The 23,676-nt window shown below is 39.0% G+C and overlaps 1 protein-coding gene across 1 annotated transcript; it reads left to right on the top strand.

The window, feature by feature from the left end:
• Positions 1–227: 227 nt before the first annotated feature.
• LOC130142114 (vacuolar protein-sorting-associated protein 36-like) lies at positions 228–22,258 on the top strand. The gene is given in 16 exon segments (XM_056323557.1): positions 228–428; positions 1,661–1,729; positions 5,148–5,218; positions 7,114–7,228; positions 8,694–8,729; positions 8,732–8,785; positions 11,260–11,346; positions 14,635–14,667; positions 14,778–14,855; positions 15,261–15,395; positions 16,249–16,314; positions 16,872–16,936; positions 17,398–17,482; positions 19,972–20,019; positions 20,021–20,049; positions 20,133–22,258. Coding segments are annotated over 16 exon segments (1,266 nt in total). The 3' UTR covers positions 20,227–22,258.
• Positions 22,259–23,676: the final 1,418 nt, after the last annotated feature.

Below are 23,676 nucleotides of genomic sequence, written 5' to 3'. Positions count from 1 at the left end.
GGCTGCGAGGGCCCCTTGAATCACCCGCCGCGCAGCGCCTCCCTGATTGGGCCGGGCGCGGGACTTGAACTGGCCAATGGCGGGCGGGAGGACGGGGCCGACCGCGCCCGGTGCGGCGGCGGGGCCGGAAGGGGGTGCATGCTGGGGCGTGCGCCCCCGGCCGTGGCGGGAAGATGGCGGCCGTTCCTCCGCCCGCCGCTAGAGGGTGATGCGCGGTGTGGGCGGGGATGGTGTCTGCTCGCCCGGCGGCTGCGGGCTGGGAGTGGCGGCCGCGGCCTGGTCTGCCGGCGGCAGCTAGGGAGGGAGGGAGGGGAGGGAGCTGCGCGCCCGCCACGGACAGGTTCGTGTGGACCAGCGGGTTGCTGGAGCTGGGGGAGACGCTGGTGGTCCAGCAGCGCGGCGTGCGCCTCTGCGACGGGGAGGAGAAGGTGGCGGGCGCGGCCTGCGCGGGGCCTGGCGGCGCAGTGGGGCCCGGTGGGCCGGTGCAGGGCAGGGGGGGAAGAGGCGCGGCCGTGGGCCTCAGCCGAGGGGGACGGCGGGGGACGGGTGGTACCGGGCGAGGTGGGGCGACGCGGGTTGTGAAGGGGCCTGGGCTGCAGGCGGAGCATCGGTCACGGCAGAGGGGGGCGGAGTACGCTTCGCCCCGGGGTCGGGCAGGGTTTGGCCCAGTGAGAAGCTTGTTGGGGAGGAGATCCGGGCCTTGCGGGACCGAGGAAAGTCTGGGACGGTGTGTGCCACATGGTGGAAGGTTGGGCTGCCCGTAGGGCGCGTGTAGCCGGTGTCACTGTGGTGAAACCTGATGTCCATGGCCTGGGCTGTCCCTGCCCGTCCCGGAGGCTCAGCGCACCCCTGTCGCTCGGTGCCGCAAGCAGTGCTTCTCGCCTTGGGTGTCACACACAGGCCGTGTCATACAACTCACACCTGAGTCTTTCTGGTAGTTGTAAAATACTCTGGCTCTGGTCGTGAAGGCTGCCCCCTTGCCCTCTGCTCGGATCTGAGCCTGCACACTTACCGCTTCGCCTTGCTGCTGGGCTGACTCTTGAGCTCTTCATTTTTCCATGCCGCAGTAGTTGCATACCCTCATAAAAAGCTGTGAAAAAAACGTGCCTCAAGTTTTGCAAGTAGGAAGCAATTTGCTAACACAGGTTTTCCACATGCTGATTGCTGTCTGATAAGTGAAGAAGTTTTCAACAGTAAAATGGATAGAAGCAATGCTTCCGTGTGATAGGCCAGAAGATTTCAGACTGTGCACAGTATATTCTTATCAGGGTGCTTTGCTTTTTTTGCATAACTTTTACTTTCCTTGTCAGCAAATAGTGTTCCAAAGCCAATAGCCATGTTTAAAATAGGATATTAAGAATGTTTGTGTATCTTGCACAGCATATGGAGGGAGGATCCTTCAGGATTTCCTGGGGGAAAGTTTATACAGTTGAAAAAGGAACTTTGTGTATATCCATCTAATCCTTTTATACTAATTTTCTCCATTGTTTCCTAAACTTCATTTATTGTGTTTTTAGGGGGAGTGGGAGAAGTTTTCTTAAAATACTGGCTTGTTGAATTTGATTGCTATGTTGTGGTAACATGTAATGTGTCCAAGATCAGTATTTATGCAACTTACTGGTCAAATTTGTTGTTGATCTCTTTTATTTTTCCTGTCTAGGTTAAATTTGATAGTGGAGTATTACTGCTTAGCACGCACAGACTAATCCGGAGGGATCAGAAGAATCATGTAAGTCCCACTTTTGTATCTTTTATGTTGTTCAATTGTAAATTCCATAACGGGTAGCTTGCAATGAAAAGACTGCACATGGAGAGGAGATGGGTGTTTTCCTTTGTGTGTTTTGTTTTACAAATATAGTCCATTTTTTGCCTCATAGTGGAGAGAAAATAACGGACAGAAATGTTCTTTTACCTGTTTCTGCTTTAATAAAATAATTATGCAGAGATAAGCAGGGATGGGCATTAATCATATAAATTTTCCTTTTCTACAGCACAAACACAAAGGAGAAAAGAGTCTGGTATCATGCACTAAAAAACACTGGGTTTGAGACTGAAGTTGAATGTGTCAGGCAGATCAAAATGTGAACTTCTCACCCATGCTCCTTGTCTAGAAAGGCCTTTTCTTCTTCATTATTTTCAAGTCCAAGTTCCCCTGTCTTCTGCTCCCACCATATAGTTCCAGACCATGATTTGATAACAGAATGTGTTTGGTGGCAGTGTTATTTTGTACTGGTCTTACCCTCCCAACTGCCTATTCCTGTGCTCAACAATCTCTTCAATAAGCCAGAACATTTGTCTGTACTGCTATGGAGAATTGACTCAGAGGTTAAGTGGCAATGTCAGAACTACACTGTAGTGAGACTGCTGCTGAATGCTTTGTACCATTAAGCCACAGCCAGAGACTGCAGGCTAGAAGTGAGCGAGAAAGACTACAAACACATACGAAGCTCTAGGTATAGAGTGTGACAGCATGCACCAATGTACAGCTGCAACTGAAGAAGTCCTCCTCAGAACCAATTTGGATTAATGCTTGTTTTGGACACAGTCTTTTAGAAACTTACCCCTGGAAACCAAAGTTTAGACAGAGCATGTTCAGGTGACAACTTCTCAAAGGTGAATTATATTCCACTGGACTAATTTTGTGCAAGGATAGCTGAAGCACCTCTCGTACCGAAAGGCTGTTCCCTACCAAATACCACATCCTTGCTCCAAAGCAGGGAGCTACTAAGAGCCTTCTGAAGAAGGTAAGGTCACCAAGGATGTTCTTAGTTTGGAAAAGCAATGTATTTTTTCTTCAGGGATTGTTTGCAGGAACAGCAGAACTATTTTTAATACACATTTTTAAAAATGTTTTGAGAGCTGGTCCCCAGGGTGGGGTTACTGTTAAACAAGTCAGGGGTTGATTGTCCAGACCATGAACTATTCTGTATAAATTAGCTTTTTATGCGCACAGGCAGTGTGAGATAATTTAACTGCTAAACTGACAGTGTTAATCCTTTTTTCTTCATCAGCATCTCTTTTTGAGAGATGGGCATGTACTGCAACAGGCATTGCTTCTGATCTGACTTGGCCTTTTTGCTTGCTTGGAGTGACATTAAGCATTATGACTTCAGCAAGTCTTACAACTGTCCACATCCGTATTCTCTCCTTCCCAACAAAAGGATGACACATGTCTCTTTTCCTTGACTTCCCCCTGTGCTCCTGGGCCACATGGCTTTTTGTACTCTTCCAAGATCATTTGATTTGCTAAATCAGCAGAGGAGAACCTTGGAGAATAATAAAAATAGTTTTAGTTTAGCAAATTAATTGAACTCGGCAAAGATTCTGACAAGTTCCAGGCTTGATTAACAGAAGGGACAGGTACATGTGGCTAGGAAATTGGCAAAAATTAGCCAGTTCTGATTAGGGGGGATGTAAATATAAGTAACTTTGTTCGTGTGGTAAATAAAGCTGATTATTTTTCAAGCTCTGAGGACTGAAACATGGGGAGCACAGTGCCCTTTTATTTTCATGGTGAGTTGTTGACTAAGCTCAGCTGTGATATAACATCAGCCTTAGAAACCTTAGCTAGTTTACTAGAATAAACTTGTAGAGAAAATCCCCTTTATTGTGTCAGCAAACTTTAATAATAAATTGGGCAGTTATCGTTAGGTTAACATAGCAAACCTTTTTACAAAACCAGACAGCTGTATTTTATAGCTGCTGTTGTTACGTACCATCTGTAGTTGAACAGTTTAGAAAATACAGTGATTATCAAAGGAAAAAATATTGATTCTTTTAAGTTGGTTAGATAGCTAGATTTGTACATTTTAAATCACAAAATCGTGCATAATGTGAGCATGAGATGTTAGGAAAAAAGTATCCAAATAAACTCACAGCATTTTTAACACATCTGTCTTTTTGTATCCCTTCCTCTTGCTTCTCTCACCAGGAAGGAGTGATTCTAACTCCTTGTGCTTACAATAAGTCCATAACTTTCTAGCTGTGAACTAAATCAGTTAATCATCTTGGAAGTGTACATATTATATATAGTTGGACTCTTGTAATTTTCAAAAACATTTTTTAACAGAAGTATCATTTTGCCTGTCTTTAAAGCGTTCAGAGCTATGTGGGTGTTTTACAGTATGTAATGGCTGTAGAATCTGGAGCCACAGAAGAATCTAGATAGCTTGTATAAAGAGTTTTTAGAACAGGAAATGCAGTCCATGCTTTTTCCCAGTGAGAGGTTTACTGATCAGTCAAGAGTTCCTGCATGTATACTTTCCTAATCTCCAATTTAATGAGTATTTAATTATTCCATGCAAAGAGGAACAATTTTGGTAGTAGGGATTGAGAGGGCCCCCTAACAGTGTTCACTGTAACCTGGTGCTAGGCACACCCTCATGGCAGATGGAAGAGAGAGGTTCCAAGAGGGAATGTAACCTGTGTTTCCTGTATTCTGGGTGACTATGTCAATCACCAAGCTATTGTGCAAAAGACTTCACCGAAGGATATTCACCAAAACAAGACCAGCACCTAATTAGATACGTTGAATCACTCACTCCCTTGAGCAATTTATGTCTCAAATACATAGACTAAGAGTTTATCTTGGGTAGGTTAGTCTCCCACAGATGGCTATAGTCTTGTTTCTTGCTCCACTTTGTTTTGTCTAAAGCACAGTCCAATAAATGTGTGTTGAGATGCAGCCATCAACTTCTGGATTAAGTCCGTGGGTATGGGATAGATGGAGAAATTAATATTCCACTCAGGGATATTCTAATTTTGTAGATGTTCAACACTTAAAAGACTGATGCCTTTGGATATTGTTTTAGCTCCCAAAGTAACATCAATTCAAAAATGTTAAGAATCTATGAGTATTGTGCACCTACAGGGATACGCTGCAGTAGTGTGGAAATTTTAGTGACACATTTGTGGTTTTTTTTTTTATTAACTAGAGCTCAGTTGCAACTTTCTATTAGTTTTCTACTTACATTTCTCTTTAATAGATTGTTTTGATTGTTACTGTTGTATTTCATATGGAGTGCCTCAGGCAGCACCTGTAGAGATCCATACTGTTTGTGAAATAAGGAAAGAGAACACTTGGTTTTAGAGAATGAATAGTCAGTATATGGCTTCAATTTCACTTGTGCTTGCATTGATTATTCCAGGAGTGCTGCATTGCTATACCTCTGTCTCAGATCGTCTTTACTGAAGAGCAGGCAGCTGGGATAGGAAAAAGGTAAGGTGATAGTCTTTTTTCAGATGGATAGTTTGCACATGCATGTTATATGAGGTACCCAAGTTTATATATTAATTCATGGTAGATTCCATTTGTAATCTAAGATTGACAGCCACAAGGACCTGCTTTCCTCACTTGAGGTCAAGTGTGTAAGAGAGTCATGACAAAGCAGCGTTTGATATGATTTGTTAAATCTTGTAATCACTAAACAAGTATGCATTGTAACTTGCCATTTTAATTTCATTAGTCATAAATGACAACAGTGATTTTGCTGAATCTAAATTTGAAAGCTACTTTTAGTCTTTTGTGCCACAGAACTGGTTAGGGATAGAAACTCTGCCAAATCCTTTATTATATATATTTTTTATGACCAAATATGATTGATTTTGAGCATGGAAATGCTAGCAGTGATTAGAAGGAACTCAAGTGTTTCCCTCACTTGAATAACTAATTCAGTATGGTTTGTGTATGAAGAAGTGTATAAGCGTATAAAGCCATCAGTGTGTCCAGGTGGCCAAGAAGGCCAATGGCATCCTGGCTTGTATCAGAAACCATGTGGCCAGCAGGGCAAGGGCAGCGATTGTCTCCCTGTACTCGGCACTAGTGAGACCACATCTACTCAGTTTTGGGCCCCTCGCTACAAGAAAGACACTGAGGTGCTGGAGCTGGTGAAGGGTCTGGAGCACAAGTCTGGTGAGGAGCAGCTGAGGGAACTGGGGCTGTTCAACCTGGGGAAAAGGAGGCTCAGGGGAGACCTTATCACTCTCTAGAACTGCCTGAGAGGAGGTTGTAAGCAGGTGGAGGTCGGTCTCTTCTCCCAAGTAAGAAGTGAAAGGATGAGAGGAAATGGCCTCAAGTTGCACCAGGGGAGGTTTAGGTTGGATATTAGGAAAAATTTCTTCATTGAAAAGGTTTGTCAGGTATTTGAACAGGCGGCTCAGGGACGTGGTGGAATCACCATCCCTGGAGTTATTTAAAAGACATGTAGATGTGGCACATATGGACATAGTTTAGTGGTGGACTTGGAAGACCTGATGATCTTAAAGGTCTTTTCCAACCTAAATGAGCCTATGATTCTGTGATTCAAAGTTTCATAATAAGAAGAGAAAAATATTAACTGGAGAAATATATATATATATAGTTGACATCTGCTTGCAGCCTGTAGTCAGATGGGTAAGGTAATGTGCTGAGGTGTCCAGAATAAATCAGGTAAGTCACTAATGCTTGAGAAGTCACCTATATAAAGACCCATGAAAAAAGTATCAGTAAAGTGAAATTATAATGGTGGACTTGCAGTTATAATGTGATTGCAGTTTGTTATGTTCCTAAAATAATGCTATCTCAGAGTTTGCTTTGGTGGTAGGTGTCATTTTAGATTTTAATTTCCATGTGTGCTAACTTTGAATGTTGGTTTTGGACAAATTCACATACAGTGTTCACAAGTGACATATACAAGTGGGACAGATGAAACATAATACTGAGACCTTTTGTTTTCCTGTTACAAAGATAGTGTATTTTGGCAGTAGTTATTGCAAGTCAAAAGCCAAATCAAATGACTATTTGATGATTAATCTTAACTAAAAGATTTTTTTAGAAATTATTGCTTGAAATGTTAAAATTTGTTATGTTTATTTCTTAAGAATTGGCAGTGGGTACATTTTAAATTTGTGAGATGTTGGTGTTTTAGCGTTTCTAGTACTTTTTATGCAAGATCTACTATAATACTGAGTCAAAATACTTAAATATTTATATACAAACATAAAACATTATTTGATGTATTTAAGCTCTTATGTGAGATAAATTTAATAGAGGTTTTGATTAGATGATAAACTTTGTAGAAACAATTTTTTTTAGCTATTACAGAAAGCTACCTCTTTTCTATAACTTTTTCTTAGTGCCAAAATAGTAGTTCATCTTCATCCTGCTTCTTCAAACAAAGAGCCTGGTCCATTCCAAAGCAGCAAATATTCCTACATCAAACTTTCTTTCAAAGAACATGGGCAGATTGAGGTGAGTTTTGTACCATGCAAGCCCAGTACATCAGATCTTTGGACATGCTTTTCCCCTCTTGCTGCATTAGTGATAATTTTCCATGATCTTTCCATGTTACTTTTGAGGTGGAGCTTTTTCAATACATCCTTTTTGAAGACAAACACTGTGAGCCTTCAGGGTTCTGTACTTTGGTTAAATAATACAAATGGAGTTTCAAAAATCCAAGAGGCATTATTAAGCTTTGTCCTTATTTTAGTAGTTTTAATATAATCTTATACTTCCTTTTTTAGTATTTTAAATTGAACATAGGGTTTTCTGAAATCATATGTCTGAAATCTGTTAAATGCTTAACAGAGTAAAATATGTTTCTTTGTAGCTAGCCTTCTACTGAACCTGAATCAAGCAACTTACTCCTTCCTAATCATCTCTTTTAGTTTTATTGCTGACTTTTTGACGCCTTGGAGCTTTGTTTCATTTTATTTTTTGTAAATCTTTTTTTTTTTTTTACCTACACCAAATCTCAAAGGCTTTGAACATTCTAAAAAACCATAATATATTTTTAAAAGAAGGCTTATCCTAAAAACCAAAGAAATTGCACTCTGTAAAGAAATTTCACAGTATAAGATTCTCATTTGAAGAAACTGAGAACTTTAACTTTGAACAATGAAAAAAGCTGTATCTGTTCACTGCAGAAAATCTGGTTTTCAACTTGACTTATTTATAACTGGCTTATAAATGCATTGCTTGATCAGACTCACTTTCATTTCTTTGTGAGCTGTTTCCAGCTTAGAACGAGTGTAGATTTATGCCTAGTTATAATTGTATAGCTGTTTTGCCTAATTATAACATTATTTATTTTAATGTTAACGTTAGTGTCTGAAAATCAAACTTACTATATTTACTGTTTACCTAGCATATCAATTACACTCCAGATTTTTTTCTTTATGACTTCAGAATGCCTTCCTGCAAACTCTGCGCTCTAACAATGGAATAGGTTTTCTTTCTGGATTTTGGTCAGTGGGATACACTTAGTGTTAACTACTGTTAACTAATTAACTAATGCAAGCTTCTGGTATTAGCAATAAACAAATAAGTGTAATTGATCTGTGTGGTCATCTTTATATTGTTCAATTAACAGTTCAATAGTAATTGGATTGTTCAACTTTCCCTCCTTTAAAAGCAAACCTTGACATTTTTAACTTTAGCATGTTTTGGAACCTTTTGAATATCTGAAAAAAATATTTTACAATAAAAGTAATCATGCAGGTTTAATTAGTAACTACATGGCTCCTTCTCTAATGTATATATTTTTGAAAATTGGACATTAAGAAATTCAGGTAATGTTGTACTGTGGATGTGTAGGTGTTCCTGTGCTTTGTCCTTACATTGAAGCTTCTTTCGTCTACCACCAAGATGCTAAAAATACCCAGAGGTACTCTGCACGGTTTATGAAACCTCTCTTGTCACTCTTTAATGTTTGCAGTTCTATAGATGGCTATCAGAAGAAATCACACATAGGAGAGATGGGAGAACATGCCCACTGGTCAGACCATTCAGGTTAACAAGGATCCACAGGTACGTGCAGAGCTTCTGAGCGGAATCTGTATGTAATAATCTCTTGTTTCCATTTCTTGCTGTTCCAATCTACTGCATCTGGCATGCCTCTCTAACCAACACCATGGGCACATGTGGGAATTCAGCTTTACTTTGCCTATTTCTTCACTGGCATAAATTAGTTTCTCCTTTACAGTTTTCACCTGATACAGAACACTATGGCCTCTCTTTCTTGAGTGTGTTTAGACTGGAATAGTTGATAATTAGCTCCGTTTTTTTTATATAGTCAGACACACACACATGCGCACATACACAATTATGCAAATATTAATTCAGCATGAGAGATCTAATGAAGCTGAAAGATTTTTGGTCTGAATTGTGCTTTCTTTCCTGTTTTACTTTTGTGGCTGGAAGTCAAATATATAACATGTAATTTATATAACTCTTTGGAACCTTTATATGTTTGATTTAAATGTGTATGCTAAATGGACAGCTGTTATGGAGAATCTCTTTGTCATATGTTAGATTACCTTCTTTATCTGTCTGCATACTTCTGGGTTATAAACTGATAACACTGTCTCCCATAACATCCTTATAGTTAAGCTCAGGCAGTGTGGGTTAGGTGAGCGGACAGTGAGGTGGGCTGAGGTCTGGCTGAATGCAGAGCTCGGGGTTGTGATCGTCGGTGCAGAGTCCAGCAGGAGGCCTGTAGCCAGCGGTGCTCCCCAGGGGTCAGTGCTGGGTCCAGTCCTGTTTGACTTATCCACCAATGACCTGGATGAAGGGACAGAGTGTACCATCAGCAAGTTGCTGATGATACAAAACTGGATGGAGTGGCTGATGCACCAGAAGTCTGTGCTGCCATTCAGCAAGACCTGGACAGGCTGAAGAGCTGGGCAGAGAGGAACCTCATGAAGTTCAACAAAGGCAAGTGTAAGGTCCTGCACCTGGGGAGGAACAACCCCGTGCACCAGTACAGGCTGAGGCTGACCTGCTGGAAGGCAGCTCTGCGGAGAAGGACCTGGGAGTGCTCGTGGACAGCGAGTTGCCTGTGAGCCAGCAGCGTGCCCTGGTGGTCAGGAAGGCCAGTGGGACCCTGGGGTGCATTAGGAGAAGCGTGGCCAGCAGGTGGAGGGAGGTTCTCCTGCCCCTCTGCTTCTGCCCTGGTGAGGCCGCATCTGGAGTGCTGTGTCCAGTGCTGGGCTCCCCAGTTCAAGCAAGACAGGGAAATACTGGAGAGGGTCCAGCAAAGGGCTACAAAGGTGATTCGGGGGATGGAGCATCTCTCTGATGAGGAAAGTCTGAGAAAGCTGGACCTGTTTAGCCTAGAGAAGACTGAGAGGGGACCTTATCAATGTCTACAAACATCTTAAGGGCAGGTGTCAGGAGGATGGGGCCAGGCTCTTTTTAGTGGTGCCCAGCAACAGGACAAGGGGGCAACAGGCACAAACTGCAACATAAGAAGTTCCATCTGAATATGAGGAAAAAAATACTTTGAGGGTGACAGAGCACTGGAAGAGGTTGCCCAAGAGTGGTTGTGGAGTCTCCATCTCTGGAGACATTCAAAGCCCACCTGGATGTGATTCTGTGCAACTTGCACTAGTGAACCTGCTTTAGCAAGGAGTTGGACTAGATGATCTCCAGAGGTCTGTTCCAACCCAGACCATTCTGTGATAAATATGTAGATATTGTTTCTGCATATGAATGTGTTGAATATATGAATATATTGAACATATAGTACTATATGAATGAAATAGGATGATTTAAAGATTGTTCCGTGTCAGATCACATGTCTTCCTTTGTAAATGTAGTACCTATAAACATTGCTGCATTTGGATTAATGGCAAAGCCTGTACCCTGCATCAAGAATCAATGAAAATGCCTTACCTCCTGTTCTTAATTCTGAGTCATAGCAAATTGTTAACACCAGTGCTAAGCTTTGCAGTCAGAGATTTGAGGGCTGGCACCACTGCCGCTTAGGTACCAGTCTTTTGAAAACACATTTGGTATCAAATGAAAGGTTCACCATCACCTCCCTTCTGATACTTCTCAGCAAGGTAAATTAGACTGCACTTCGCATTGTGTTTCTGTGGCTATGTTTCTTCAGGGTAGATTTCTTGAGGTAATCCTGTTCAGATACACTCACGCATTTGCACAGCTCTAGTATAGATGTTCACATGGACTCAGAGGCTCTAATTGAGATGAGCTGGCATGCACAGTCTGGATCAGGCTATTAAGCATCTTCATAATTAATAGCTTCAATATAGTAATCTTATCTGTCTACTACAGCAAATTCATACGTGCTTCATGCTTACTTTTTATTTTATTACACTGGTTTAAAAAATACTTTCAAGAAATACATGAAATATTGTATGTGTGATTCCAGCTCTTTGGGGGAATGTTTCCTGTCATCTAATGTAAAGTTTTTCACAGTGAGGCGGATGAGAAAATTTAGCATTTCCTATTTTGATTCCTTTCATTATTTTCTTTTGCAGGCAGGAAGAATAAGGGCTGTAGGAATTGTAGGGATCGAAAGGAAATTAGAGGAAAAAAGAAAAGAGACTGACAAAAACATTTCCGAGGTAAATACTACTGATGTTTCAAGGTCAACCACCTGAGCCATTTACATTCATTCACACGTTCTTTTAGGGGCAGCTGAGACTATTTATTGTTTTTGTTGTGAAGTCTGAATTCATTTACGAGTGTATAATTTACGGTTATTTACTGTGTTTAACTGGCTTTTCAATATATGTAAAGGTACTTAATTTAAACAGTTCCTTTCAAGAAGACTGTTCTTTGAAACTAACGGTGTGTATTTATGAAATTAACTTTAGTAGAATTAGAAATTAGAGTTCAGTGACTTCTGATCAGGGGAAGCAGAACACAAAGGCATCTGTAGAAGTAGACTATTACAATTTTGGGCGTGGGGGGAGGTCCTTCATTTTTTTACAGCTAATTTTAATTTCAGTTGAAAATGTAATATATATTAAGGATAATATGCTGATCTAAGTGTCTGCATGTAACTGGTAAAGTTAGATTTTAATCTTACTCAGTTTTTAAATGTTAAGATTTAGGCTTATAATTACAGTAGAATGTTCTGCAGTCCAAGCATCAGCAAGATTTTACAAGTATCTTTGCAAAATACCTGGGCTAGATGGAGACCATCCTTTTCCCCAGAAACAGCACAATAGTTGAATTTCAGATCTCAATACTGATGGACAACAGAGGCAATTAATTTCTTCATATATACCTGGGAACAGTAGCCTCAAAAATAGTTTGGTTCTGTCTTGGTAGTAGAGATTAATACAGAAGTACTTATAAACTACATGCAACAGATTTCATTTTTGTGACAAAGCTCTGTGGAATTCAGTGTGGCACAATAAAAAAAGACATTCACTGCTCTAGTACCTAAGAAAATTATAGTACCTTTGCAGGCTGCCTACTGTTTCAGATACTGGTAGCATTAAAATTTTTCCTTTCTATTTATAAGGAATGTAATGAATGAAGTTCTGTGTGTAGTTCAAAAGGTATTGTGGTTACATGCTTGTGTATATAGTTCAAAAGGTATTGTCTGGTTATTTTTTCCTTCAGCAGCTTTGTCAGAGAGTAAAATGAATCTGTTTATACGTGTTGTATGAACAAAGGAAACCCATGGCTTGTAAAATCCTGCCTTCCTCTAGCTGTAAATGTTATAAATGACTTAATTTAAAAAATGGTGCCCTGGCTTCCAGGAAAAGGCTTCCTGCATCTGCTGTTCACTGCTGATAAGAATCCAGTTCTTTAGCCTTTTGTTTATCTGAGGAAGTTCCTGTTAGGTGTGTGCACATTCCCCTTTGTTTCCAGGCCTGCCCTTGGTGAGTCAGGCAGAGGAGTTAGACACAGCATGCTGTTTATTTAGCTAAATCAAGGGTTCTTTTGATGAATGATGTTTTCATGCAGGCTATAGAGATTAGAAATAAGCTGGGAAAAGCCTTGTTAGAAAACTTTTTGTTGATATCATACAAATACAGTAGGAGGTCTTTGATTTACACTATAGATTAGGAAATCTATTTTAAATTATTGAATTTGGCAGAATAAGAAGTAAGAAGAAATATTCCAAAGAGAAGCTTTTGTTCTGATAGCGGTAGATTATTGTTATACACTAGTATATTATCTTTTCTCACCTTGGACCTAGCTTTGTCCCACTTAATTTTGGATACCTAACCTAGGTACCAAGTGTTAAGAAGCTAGACTTCTCCAGTCAGTGGACAAACACTGGCACCATTAGGAAGGGTTCTGATGAAAAGCAAACCCTGTCCCTTCCTGGAGGCATCTCTGTCTCTGCACATTGAATCTCAGACCAATAAGCTTCTAAGTAAGGCACCTAAGTGTAGGTGGGAACAGTTAGGTCTTCCTATGCAAATTCTTTTAAGGTGTCTTTCTAGTGGGGGATTAGGCAGGACAAGCTAGGAAGCAGACAGAAGCAATGGCTAGAAGCCTAGGCGAGACATATCTAGAGGGTCATTTGACATACTCTTAACTGAACAACCTTCTTTATTTGTGGCTGGAGGGGTTGGGTGCTGCTGTCAGACAAGCTTTAGCTGCAAAGTTTCAGGAATTTTTCTCACACCAGTTGTTCAAAAAAGGTTGTTTGAAAAGGTTGACCACCTGGGCATGTTGTCATGTATTTGAGAGATGTGGGCGAGAAGGCTGAATATGTGTTGCTGAGGGTGGGAGAAATGGTAGTTGCTTTTTAATATAGTTGTGTTAATATGGTTGCTAACTTTTTTTGTACATGATTTTTTTTAATGCTAGTTGGTTATCGTTACTAAAACTTTTGCATTTCAGTATATGCTCAGCATTTTTTGAAGTATGTTTTATTTAAGCCTAAAAATGCCCTTTGTAAGTTGTTGTAGAGTTGTTGTATTTGAGACTTTAGCAGTTTACTGAGCTTAATAGGCTTGATATAATTATGGTCCTGTGGTGGATGCCCAGTATATTACTTCTTTGGGTTTTTTTGAAACAAAATTAACAGTTTCTTAGACAAGAAAATAAATGTTTTGTAAAAATAATTTTTTCCCTTTATCTAGTATTTATTTTGGGTTTTAGGTCCAACAACTAGAGTTTTCAGAGGATGCTTTCTGTCTAGTTTTTATCTTAACTTATTGAAATCTGATCACTTATCTTGTGGATCTTATTTCATTCGTTTTCTTAACTGGTTTTTGTTTATTATGCTAGCACCACTGGTCCTATGTATGCAATACTTAAATGAAGAGAAATTGCCACACATTTTCAGAGGTTTTGTCTTGTCAGTTAAACATACATGTGAAAAACATACTTTCTTCCTTGCTTATTTGAAATGGCTGTTGCTTAGAACTTCATAACATCTACTGATTAAAGTAAAATTGTCTTGTCAGGAGGAGTACTTCTGTAGGTTTAAAGTAGTCTTGCTGCTGGCCAGATACAATAGATCTCCTTGAGTGAGGGTTAACTGTTGGAAAAAAACTACCATCACCACCAAGAAACCTTTCCCCAGCTTTTAGGAGAGCATAATAAACTAGGACAGTTTAATCTTTTGTGGGCCTTGGTGTCTTGTTGTTCCTTCCTATTGTATGGACTTCATATTGAACTAGTGTTCACATACTAGTAAAGTGTGCGATTGATTGATTCTTTTCTTCATTCTTGTTTATGGATTGCGTAATTTTGATTTTTAAGACCTGGTATAAAACAGATATATCAACCAATTATATATAATGTGTGACATTGTAACATACTGATCTAAAGGGATAGCAGCTCTTAGAAAAGCTTGGGTAGGTGGACAAAGGCAGCTCACTGTACCCATGAAGCTTGATGCTGTAATTGTACCGATCTGCGGTGTCTTTTTGTTTCAGGCTTTTGAGGATCTTAGCAAACTAATGGAGAAGGTATGGCATGTGTCACTTATCCAAGTTGACTTACACTTGTATTCTCAGTTTTAAGCATGCTTTTCTCTGTGGAGCTGAAAGTTGACTTATCTGTGTGTCTTTCTTGATAGGCTAAGGAAATGGTGGAGTTATCCAAGTCAATAGCCAATAAGATTAAAGAAAAACAAGGTGACATCACTGAGGATGAGGTAAATGAATTTTGTTTTTAAAGTCAACAGAAATGTTCCTATGCAAAGCAAAAAGCTATCCATTTAATACATGTAATTTAATAAGGAACACTTCATGGTTGGGTGTTTTTGTGTTTTAGTGCCTACATAAAGTAAAAGTGACTTACTTGTTTAGCATTAGCTTTTCTTTTGACCCTTTCTTAAAAGCAGATTTTACTGCCTTCGTGTGAATTTTTGTATTTTTGACCTCTGCTAGTCAAAATTGAATTGTATTAAGTCTTGCCTTCTCTTTGATAGTAATTGACTTTTATCGGTAGTAAACTGAATGGATTTATTCACCAAAACTGTCGCATAGTAATAAAATAAAAGTTTTTTCAAAACCAGAATCATTCACTAGCTGATGTACTTCTAAATTTATTTGTTTAGACTATTAGGTTCAAGTCCTGTCTGCTGAGTATGGGTATAGCTAATCCAGTTACCAGGGAAACACATGGATCTGGTACACATTACCACATGCAGCTGGCGAAGCAACTAGCTGGAATACTCCAGACACCATTAGAGGTAAAGCACCTAATTTTGCACCAAGATTTTCCATGCGTTGCTGAATTTTGACGTAAATGTGTTTGGCTGTAGCACTGTGCCTGTTTTTAAAGTCTCAGATTTGGCAGCATAGCTTCACATTCAGTGTTTATGGAAAGAAAATATATATATATATATATATATATATTCTTCCTGAATTAAGAAAGTTTAAAAGAAGTAAGAATTTTTCTTTGGAGTAATAGCATCTCAACTTCTAATCCGCAAAATATCAGCGATACTTAGAAAATCATACGAGCAGTCTTCCTTCCATTTGAACAGCCCTGTATTCATCCCTTGCTGCAGAATATTATTTTTTTAAAGAAAGAGTGAAACAACACATGACTTTAAAAATATAAGTAGTCTTTAAACTGCCTTAAAATTATGCATTTTGCAAATACAACACAGAGTTATTACACAGACTATCCCTCCTTGGTAATATATTCTAGTGTGTCTGAAGCTGTTAGAGAATTCAAGATTCTCACCAAAAAGATTTCATGTTGCAACTTATAAGGGCTATGTGTCTACTAAAACAAGTTGATGTGGTAGATTTAATATATTGAAATTTCTTGTTCCTGTGACTTATTCTCTGCTTTAAAATCAAAGTAATTCAGTCTTTGGATGTAGTATCAGTGGTTTGCATTTTAAAATGATTGGTGAAAGATGTTACAACTTGCCTCTCGTGCTAGAAATATATGGTATTGCCTGGGTAGTTTCTTTCATTAAGGCCCATCATTTAGCTCCTCTGTTTTACCTGTTTAATCACTCAAATGCAAGTAAAGATACCGTGTTTACTAGATAAATGCTATTTCTCTTACCAGTCTTGTGCTTAACACAGGAGCGAGGAGGGATCATGTCACTTACAGAAGTATACTGTCTGGTAAATCGTGTATGAGGATTAGAGGTGAGAAATTGGTTTAATTAAATATTTTATAAAGTGTACTTCAGTGATAAGGTAATTAAAGAAAAAGTGTAAAAAGTTCCCTCCCAATTGCTCACTCTACTTGTCTTAACAGCATGAACTGATCAGCCCTTTATTAAAATGTGGGGCTTACCTATATTCTTTCTCCTTCTTCCATGCAATGTTTATGTATGCTCTACAAGTTGTTTTAATGTATGCTTCTTTTTGTAATACCATATAAAAGGGAAAATTCATCCTTATCTGGAAAGAAAACTGAAAGGACAGAGAATACTAAAGAATGGTGAATTTGGGTTTTTTTAAACAAATTACATCAATTTTTTCTGTAAACAGGGCAAGAAGGGTTATTACAGAACACATAGTAAGGAAACAGAAAGGAGCATAGAAGCCAATGAAAGTAGGCTGCAAAATAGAAAGAAATTAACAATATTGTATAGCCTGGTGTGTTTTATAGCTGTAGTTATTAAAACTGTTTGTTTTGGTGTTATGTTGTATACTTAAAATGCAAGCTGTGAAATAAATCTATTTTACTATTTTAGTAGTTGCTGTCACCGGAAGATTTAGTAAATGCTTGTAAGATGCTGGAGTCACTGAAATTACCAATAAGGTAAGAGTTTTACAGATGTATTTATTAAACCTGGCACTCGCAAGTCAGACCATGGTGTTTGGAAGACTTAATATTTTTACCTGCAGTAGATTTTCTCGCTTTTTAAGCAAAGTCATCCTTTGCTTAAAGGATGCTGCTGTAAGCACCAATATCCACTCTACATTAAAATATGAATTTTTAACAATGGTTCACTTTGCTAGGAAGACAGCATTGTTTTCACTTCCAATACAGGTTGGTTTTTTTTCATACTGGGAAAAGTTTAACTAAACTCAGACATATGCCCCATTCTTTTCAGTCTTCAGATTTTGAAGATGCTTTTAATATTCATTTTACAGAGCTTTTGTTTGGGGTTTGTTTTTTTTTCCTTTTGTAATGTGGTTTTAGGTGTGAATGCATCAGAAATGTGACCATAGGTGACGTGTACAGAGTTTTCAGTTACTTAGACTCTCTTTTGATTGTAGGCTTCGGATATTTGACAGTGGTGTGATGGTGATTGAACTCCAGTCTCATAATGAAGAGGAAATGGTAGCTTCTGCTTTGGAGACAGTAAGTGTACTTCATTTCCTTCAGTGTTCTGACCATGCTAGGGGAATTTAAACACATTAGGTATAAAAACTTGAGGTACAGGATTTCCTTTTGAGGTTTTGAAATACAAAATACTCCACTTCCAGTCTTCTAACAGTAATACTTAAATAGCACTTTTCATCTTCAAAGTGCTACGCAGGCACATCTTAGTCATTGCATTCTCCTTAAGGAATAAATCACTTCCTCTCTTTTCAAACTTCATTAACCTTCAACCTTCCTCCAAATCTTTTGCTCTGCAGAATGAAATTCATGGCATGTATTAAGCACTTAATTTAACAGAAGTGGACTTCAGACACTGTACACAACGTGCTTGAAGGCGGTGAAAGTAGCTCTGAAATATTGATATAGGCAGTTGTTTAGTTTGGGTTTATTTCATAAAATAGCACATTGTATGTGTAACATCTACTGAGTTTGCCACTGTAAAGAGCATTCAGTTGGAGACTAGTGCACATAGGCTAGCTTCATCAGGGAAAAAAATAGTATAAATTGCTCAGTGTGGTAAACCTTCATGGTCTTACTACCTCTGGGTCTTTAAAGTCCTGCTATCCTATTGCTTGATGCATATTCCTGTGTCTCTTTCAGCGGGATGTGATTTTTTTGTTGTTCATAAAGTTGAATAAAGGCTGATTCAGTGTACCCAAAGTTAAACATCAAAGAGGACTGTGACTTGGGCAGTCAGGAAGAAGTAGAGCTATCACAGGCACCTTCTCCCTTGATAAATGAGGTAGGCTCTTCAGTGCGTTTTGCGTGATTGTTACCGTATAGCTTTCTCTCATCAAAAAGATTTTTAGATAAGAGAAATGTATGTAGCCATCTAAAAGATTCCATCCTAAATCATCAAAACTAAAATGCTTAAATTTTTCAATATATGTTAATCCTTTCAGTTTATTTTCTCATATTTACAGAAAAATACCTAGTTTGTTTTAGGGGTTTTTTTCTGATTATTTTTGGTTTCTAATTAATTTGTTGCCTTCAGTAAAGGGCTTATCTCTTTGAAAGGAAAGGAAAAACATTTTCTTGATAACAAATGAGGTCAACTGCAAAAAGCAACAGATGGTGGATTTATTATTGAAACGCCTTTTTTTTTTATTATTATTATTTTCATAATATGAGACACTGACTCCATAGAAATACGTAAAGGAAAGGCTTTGAATGATGAAGGCTAACCTGTACGGGAGAGGGAAGATGAGATCAGAATTGTGGCCAAAAGCACCCTGTACTTAATGTGTAATGTACGGTAACATGAAACCTCTGAGAAGTGGTGAAAGGAAGTCACCAGTCTTTCAAACAGGAGAGAGATGTTTTGAAAGGCTGGTGAAGACAGGAAATGAGATGGAAGTCAAAGCATCCCAAAGTCACCCCTGATGAGAGTAGTGGTTTGGGAAGGAAAGATAATTAATCACCCATATGCATATTAGATTCTATAGCTGACTTCCATTACTCAGATTTGATCACTTAGCTTTATAGAATCTCAAGTTAGGACTAGCTTAATCTGAGTTTCCATAAAAATACTACAGCTGAGAATGATGCAGAATAGACCCCTCCCTACCCAGTTACGTGGGAAGCAGGAAATGGGAACCATGTCTGGATTTACAAGTTTGCTTGAATCTGAAGCAATGGAGAAATGGAAGAATTAATAATTTTTAGGGCAATAAAACATGTTTATCTGGGAAATTCAAGGCAATAATAAGTCTAGACTGCATATCTAATATTTTAAGCATCCGCATGTCCAGCCTGTGAGGTTTCATTTTAGCATGTATTAACTAGCGTGGGTGAGACAATGGGGCCAAAGTTTTGAGTCCCAAGACTGAACCTATCTTTTGTGTCAGCTGAATGTGATGGTGGCTTTTACTGATCCCTCTAGTATGCCATAATATAGGGTAGAGTACTAAGGTGTGGGGATTTTTCTATAGACAGTGGGGATATTTTAAATCTCATTAAACTCAAATTCTCTACTTCCATCTGAGACAACTTAAATCTCTAAATCGATGACCTGCCCTTAACAGGTCTTTTATTTCCTCATTTAGGCTTCACTTGAATCACTTGAAGTTTGCCGAATCACTTAGTATAGCTGAGCTGTGTAAATACTGATTGTGACAGTATACTGTACCTGAGCTATTCTGATTTTTCTGTTCTCTTTGTCCCAAGGCATCTTTTAAAAAAAATCCAAAGGAGAGGGTACCATGTGATTATTTTTTTTGCAATTTGAGTCTTTTCTACATTCCTTTTTTATATTTGGCAGTTTTCCCAGGACAGAGAAGAGGTATTTTTAAGGGCAAATACCCATAATTATTTGTACTTTTTAAAAATGCAAACAAACTAGTTGTTTTCACAAGGGATTTGCTACCAATTTATCACTTCACAAGGCTAACCCTGATTCACTAGCTAAGAGAATGTCATTTTTCTTTTAATGCTGTAGTTTGTTTATTTGTGTATTTGTTTTTTGATAGGTGTCTGAAAAGGGTTCCCTCACAGCTGACGAGTTTGCTAAGCTGGTGGGGGATGTCTGTTCTCTTAGCCAAAGAAAGGTAAGTAATAATTGTTGTGTTTAGTACCTCTGTTACCATGTTGTCCTCAAGTAATACAGCACGTCTTCTTTTGCTTTCTCTAGGCTGCTTCTTGCTGAAAAGATGGGCCATCTTTGCAGAGATGATTCAGTGGAGGGCTTGAGATTCTACCCAAATTTATTTCTGACGCAAAGCTAATGTCATTTGTGTACAATTTACTATGTAACAGTTGAACAAGGGAGCAGAACCCTTCCAACAAATGACTTTAAAATTTTAATTTTGTTAGTCAACTGCAACAGTGATGAACATCGCAATGCTTTACAGTTCTCGGGTATTTCAAGTGCTGAACCCTCTTACATGGAACTGAATGGAAGTAGGAATCACTAAGAAGTTTGCTAATTGTCTCAAGCTGGCTAGCTCATGTTTCAGGTTTTATTTGGCGTGTTCTGTCATTTTTAATTTCAAGAGAAGTCAGATGAAGATTCCACACAAGTGAAAGTGGAGAGACTATCTCTGTAGTCTGCCATGGGGGTCAGCACCCAGAAGACAGATTACTGCATACTCCAATTTCAATTTGCTTATGTCTAGAGCAACAAAGCAGACAGATGTATCCATAGTGATAAGAAAAGTGACTTTGGTGTGTACTGAAGTATAAGGAACAAACCCAGGGTAGAGTAACCCCTTCTCCCTGAAGCAAGGAGCAGTTTCCTAAGAGAGAATCTTGGAGTTCTTGTACTTTGAGACAGAAAGAACCTGCTGCAGAAGAGAAAAATGTATGTCATGTGAATCTAGAAATCACAGTGTTTGTTTTGTTATGTCTTATGCTAATATCTCAGATAGAAGCATTGTTAGCGCAGACTTCCTCTCTTCTCTTTCCTTGCCATCTTCCTTCCTGTCTCATTATGTTGTACTTCAGGTGCCCTTTCTCTGTCCTCTCTTCATGTAGCAGAGTGGAATACCCTCTTATCACTCTACCAAACTCTGTGCTTTAATGTGCTTGTGTTTTATCCTGTACTTCTAATGAAAGATCATTTGTTTGTAACAGCCTGTTACCTGTTTTGGAGAGACTGTTTGTTAGCTTATATCTCGTGTGTGAAAATTAATCTGCTTTCAGTATTGAAGGGAAGAAGACTATCACCCTGTGTTTAATAGTCACAAGGTATCATATTGTTTGGTATTCCTCACCCTGTGTTCACACTGAATACAATTTGATAGTCTCAGTTTTCATAACTCCAGTGGAGTAGTTACGTTACTTGAAGATCTGTTGTCATGGTAATAACAGTAAGTGGATGTTTATGATCCACATCACTTAAAATTTTTGGCGTTTTGAAGTCACCAGTTTTAATAAATAACAAAATTCAGTCAAGATATGGACAAGGATAACACATAGATTATGGCATTGTGGTTGTAATGGCCAAATCGACACTACAAAAAAGGAGAAAAAGCTTTTAAGAGCTTGAAAATACTTTCAGAACTGTTTAGGTGTTACCATAGCTTAGACAAATTTAATAAGGAGTTCAGTGCAGAGAACCCTACAGTGATGATGCTTATGGTTTGTAAGATGCTCGTTTAGGTCCAAGGAATTGTGTCCTCTTATCCTTGTCAAGAGCGGTGCTTTCTTTAGGGCAGCTTTCCTCTGTTTCATGAAGGTGCTAAGCCTAATGTATTTGGCACAGCTGAAGGAACTGGTTCACACTATTCTTACTGTGTTAACCATCTAGTGTCATCTCGTCAGGAGTCATATGGCTTGCAGCTTTTCTTCATCCTTCCCACAACCCACAGAAGAGATCTATGCGAGGTATGCTAAGCATCACACATCTAAGGAGGGACTGAAAAGTGAGAAATTCAGAAGCAAAAAGCTGGTTTGTGACAACTCTTTCTTCTACCTGATGTCAAGGGAGACCAGTGGTTTATGGGCCAGAACCTCTCTCCACAAGGGGGCATGTCTTCTGCAGAAAGAATAAAATGAGAAAGGAAATGCCAAGTGTCAATTCCCAACCTCGGTTGCTCCAACCCTGAGCTTTTCATTTTAAGAAATAATGATACAACCTGTTTAGAATGATGGTACCTTCTTGAGCTTTTCTTTTCCAAGATTTTTGTTTGACTTTTTTTTTTTTTTCTACAGGGAAGAAATCTATAGGGTAAATTGTATAGCTGGTTTAGAATTTAAACATAACATGGGAAAATGACTACTAGAAAGTAATAAAAATTAAAAGATTTTCTTAAATAGGCTGTTCTCTGGTTTTTTTCTTCCTAAATGTTTTGGCCGGCTTTAAAATCTTTACACATCAAAATCTTGTGGTTCTGTGGGGCAGGTTTTTAAAGTGCATCATATTTTTGCTTTCTCCTTTTGTAGCTAAAAGGGTGCCAAGGTAGTTTTGATTAAAGGGAAAAATTAAATGTAATTAGAATGCCGTGGTTCCGTTGAGTAGCCTGTGACCCACCCCAGCCAGAATCGCAGAACTGTAGATACCTACACAAGCACCAGTTTGATGAGGAAACTAGTTCGAGTCTGAGCCAAGCACATACCCTGTGCTAGCGCTGGCAAGGTCTTTGACACGTTGAAATGTATTTTCCAACCTGAAAGACAACAGAAGTCATGTATCTGGTGCCACACTTGGAGCCAGCTGTTGGGCGAACAGAGGGAGTGACATGTTTACAGGTCTGTGGTGTCATGGTAGTACATCACACTGTCCTAAAGTGCCATTGCCCAGCCCCGTTTCCATTGATACTACCCGAAAAAAAATCTATTGAAGCAGGATTCTAGGAGAGGAAAACCTCACAGATCATTCTAGTTTAATACAGTAGATGCCTATACGAACCTTTCATGTTTTGATTGTTCCTAGAATATTTGTATCATGATACAAAAAAATCACTATCTCATTTTGCCAGGGCTGCCCAATTGTACAGTCCTTCAAACAGAAGTTTGTATCAGAGGTCAGTTCAAAAAATGCTTGGGTTTTTTTATGGAGTGGTCTTAAATAATGATTCTGTTTTTCATTTGAAAACACAGGCTTTTTTATACCTCTGACAGGAAAAGAGTGCTGCTCAGGAATCTGTACCTCTTGTCCATTTCTCCTTTGCCTTTGTTTTCAGGAAAATTCTATTCAGCCTATGGAAATATGGATCTAATATGAACCACATTTCTGAAGTGCAAACTTTTTTTTTCCCTCGGACAGTTATTTATGTATGTATGTGTATTTGGAAGTCTTCAGAAGTGTATCTTTAATAATCACTATTGGCTGTGTATTGATAAGCTAAACTCTTCAATGCTCAGTTCTTCTAACAGGACTTTTACAGTTTGTCCAAAGGACCTGACTGTCCTGCTTGTAAAATTAGTGGAAGTATTTTTACCGAATGCGTGAGGGCAGTAGTGGGAGACAGCAGGAGCCTGCTGCCAAGAGGAGAAGTTCTTGCTTCCTCAAGCCCAGGAGGCTCTTGTTTGCAACTGGACAGTTCTCTAAAATACACACTGAAAAGGCAGGAATGGCTGATTCAAAATTATTTGTGAATTTGATGTGAAATCATTGTTTTCTTTGGGAGGAACCCCCTCTCCGATGCTTTTTTTTTCCTGAGCTAGATTCATGAATCTGACACATTGCTTCTCCTATTCTAGCAGTTCCCATTTCATCCTAATTCACAGTGCTC

Source organism: Falco biarmicus, chromosome W, assembly GCF_023638135.1.
Source record: "Falco biarmicus isolate bFalBia1 chromosome W, bFalBia1.pri, whole genome shotgun sequence".
Classification (NCBI taxonomy): domain Eukaryota; kingdom Metazoa; phylum Chordata; class Aves; order Falconiformes; family Falconidae; genus Falco; species Falco biarmicus.
The sequence above is the reverse complement of the archived record's forward strand: the minus strand, read 5'-3'. Positions and strand labels throughout refer to the sequence as shown.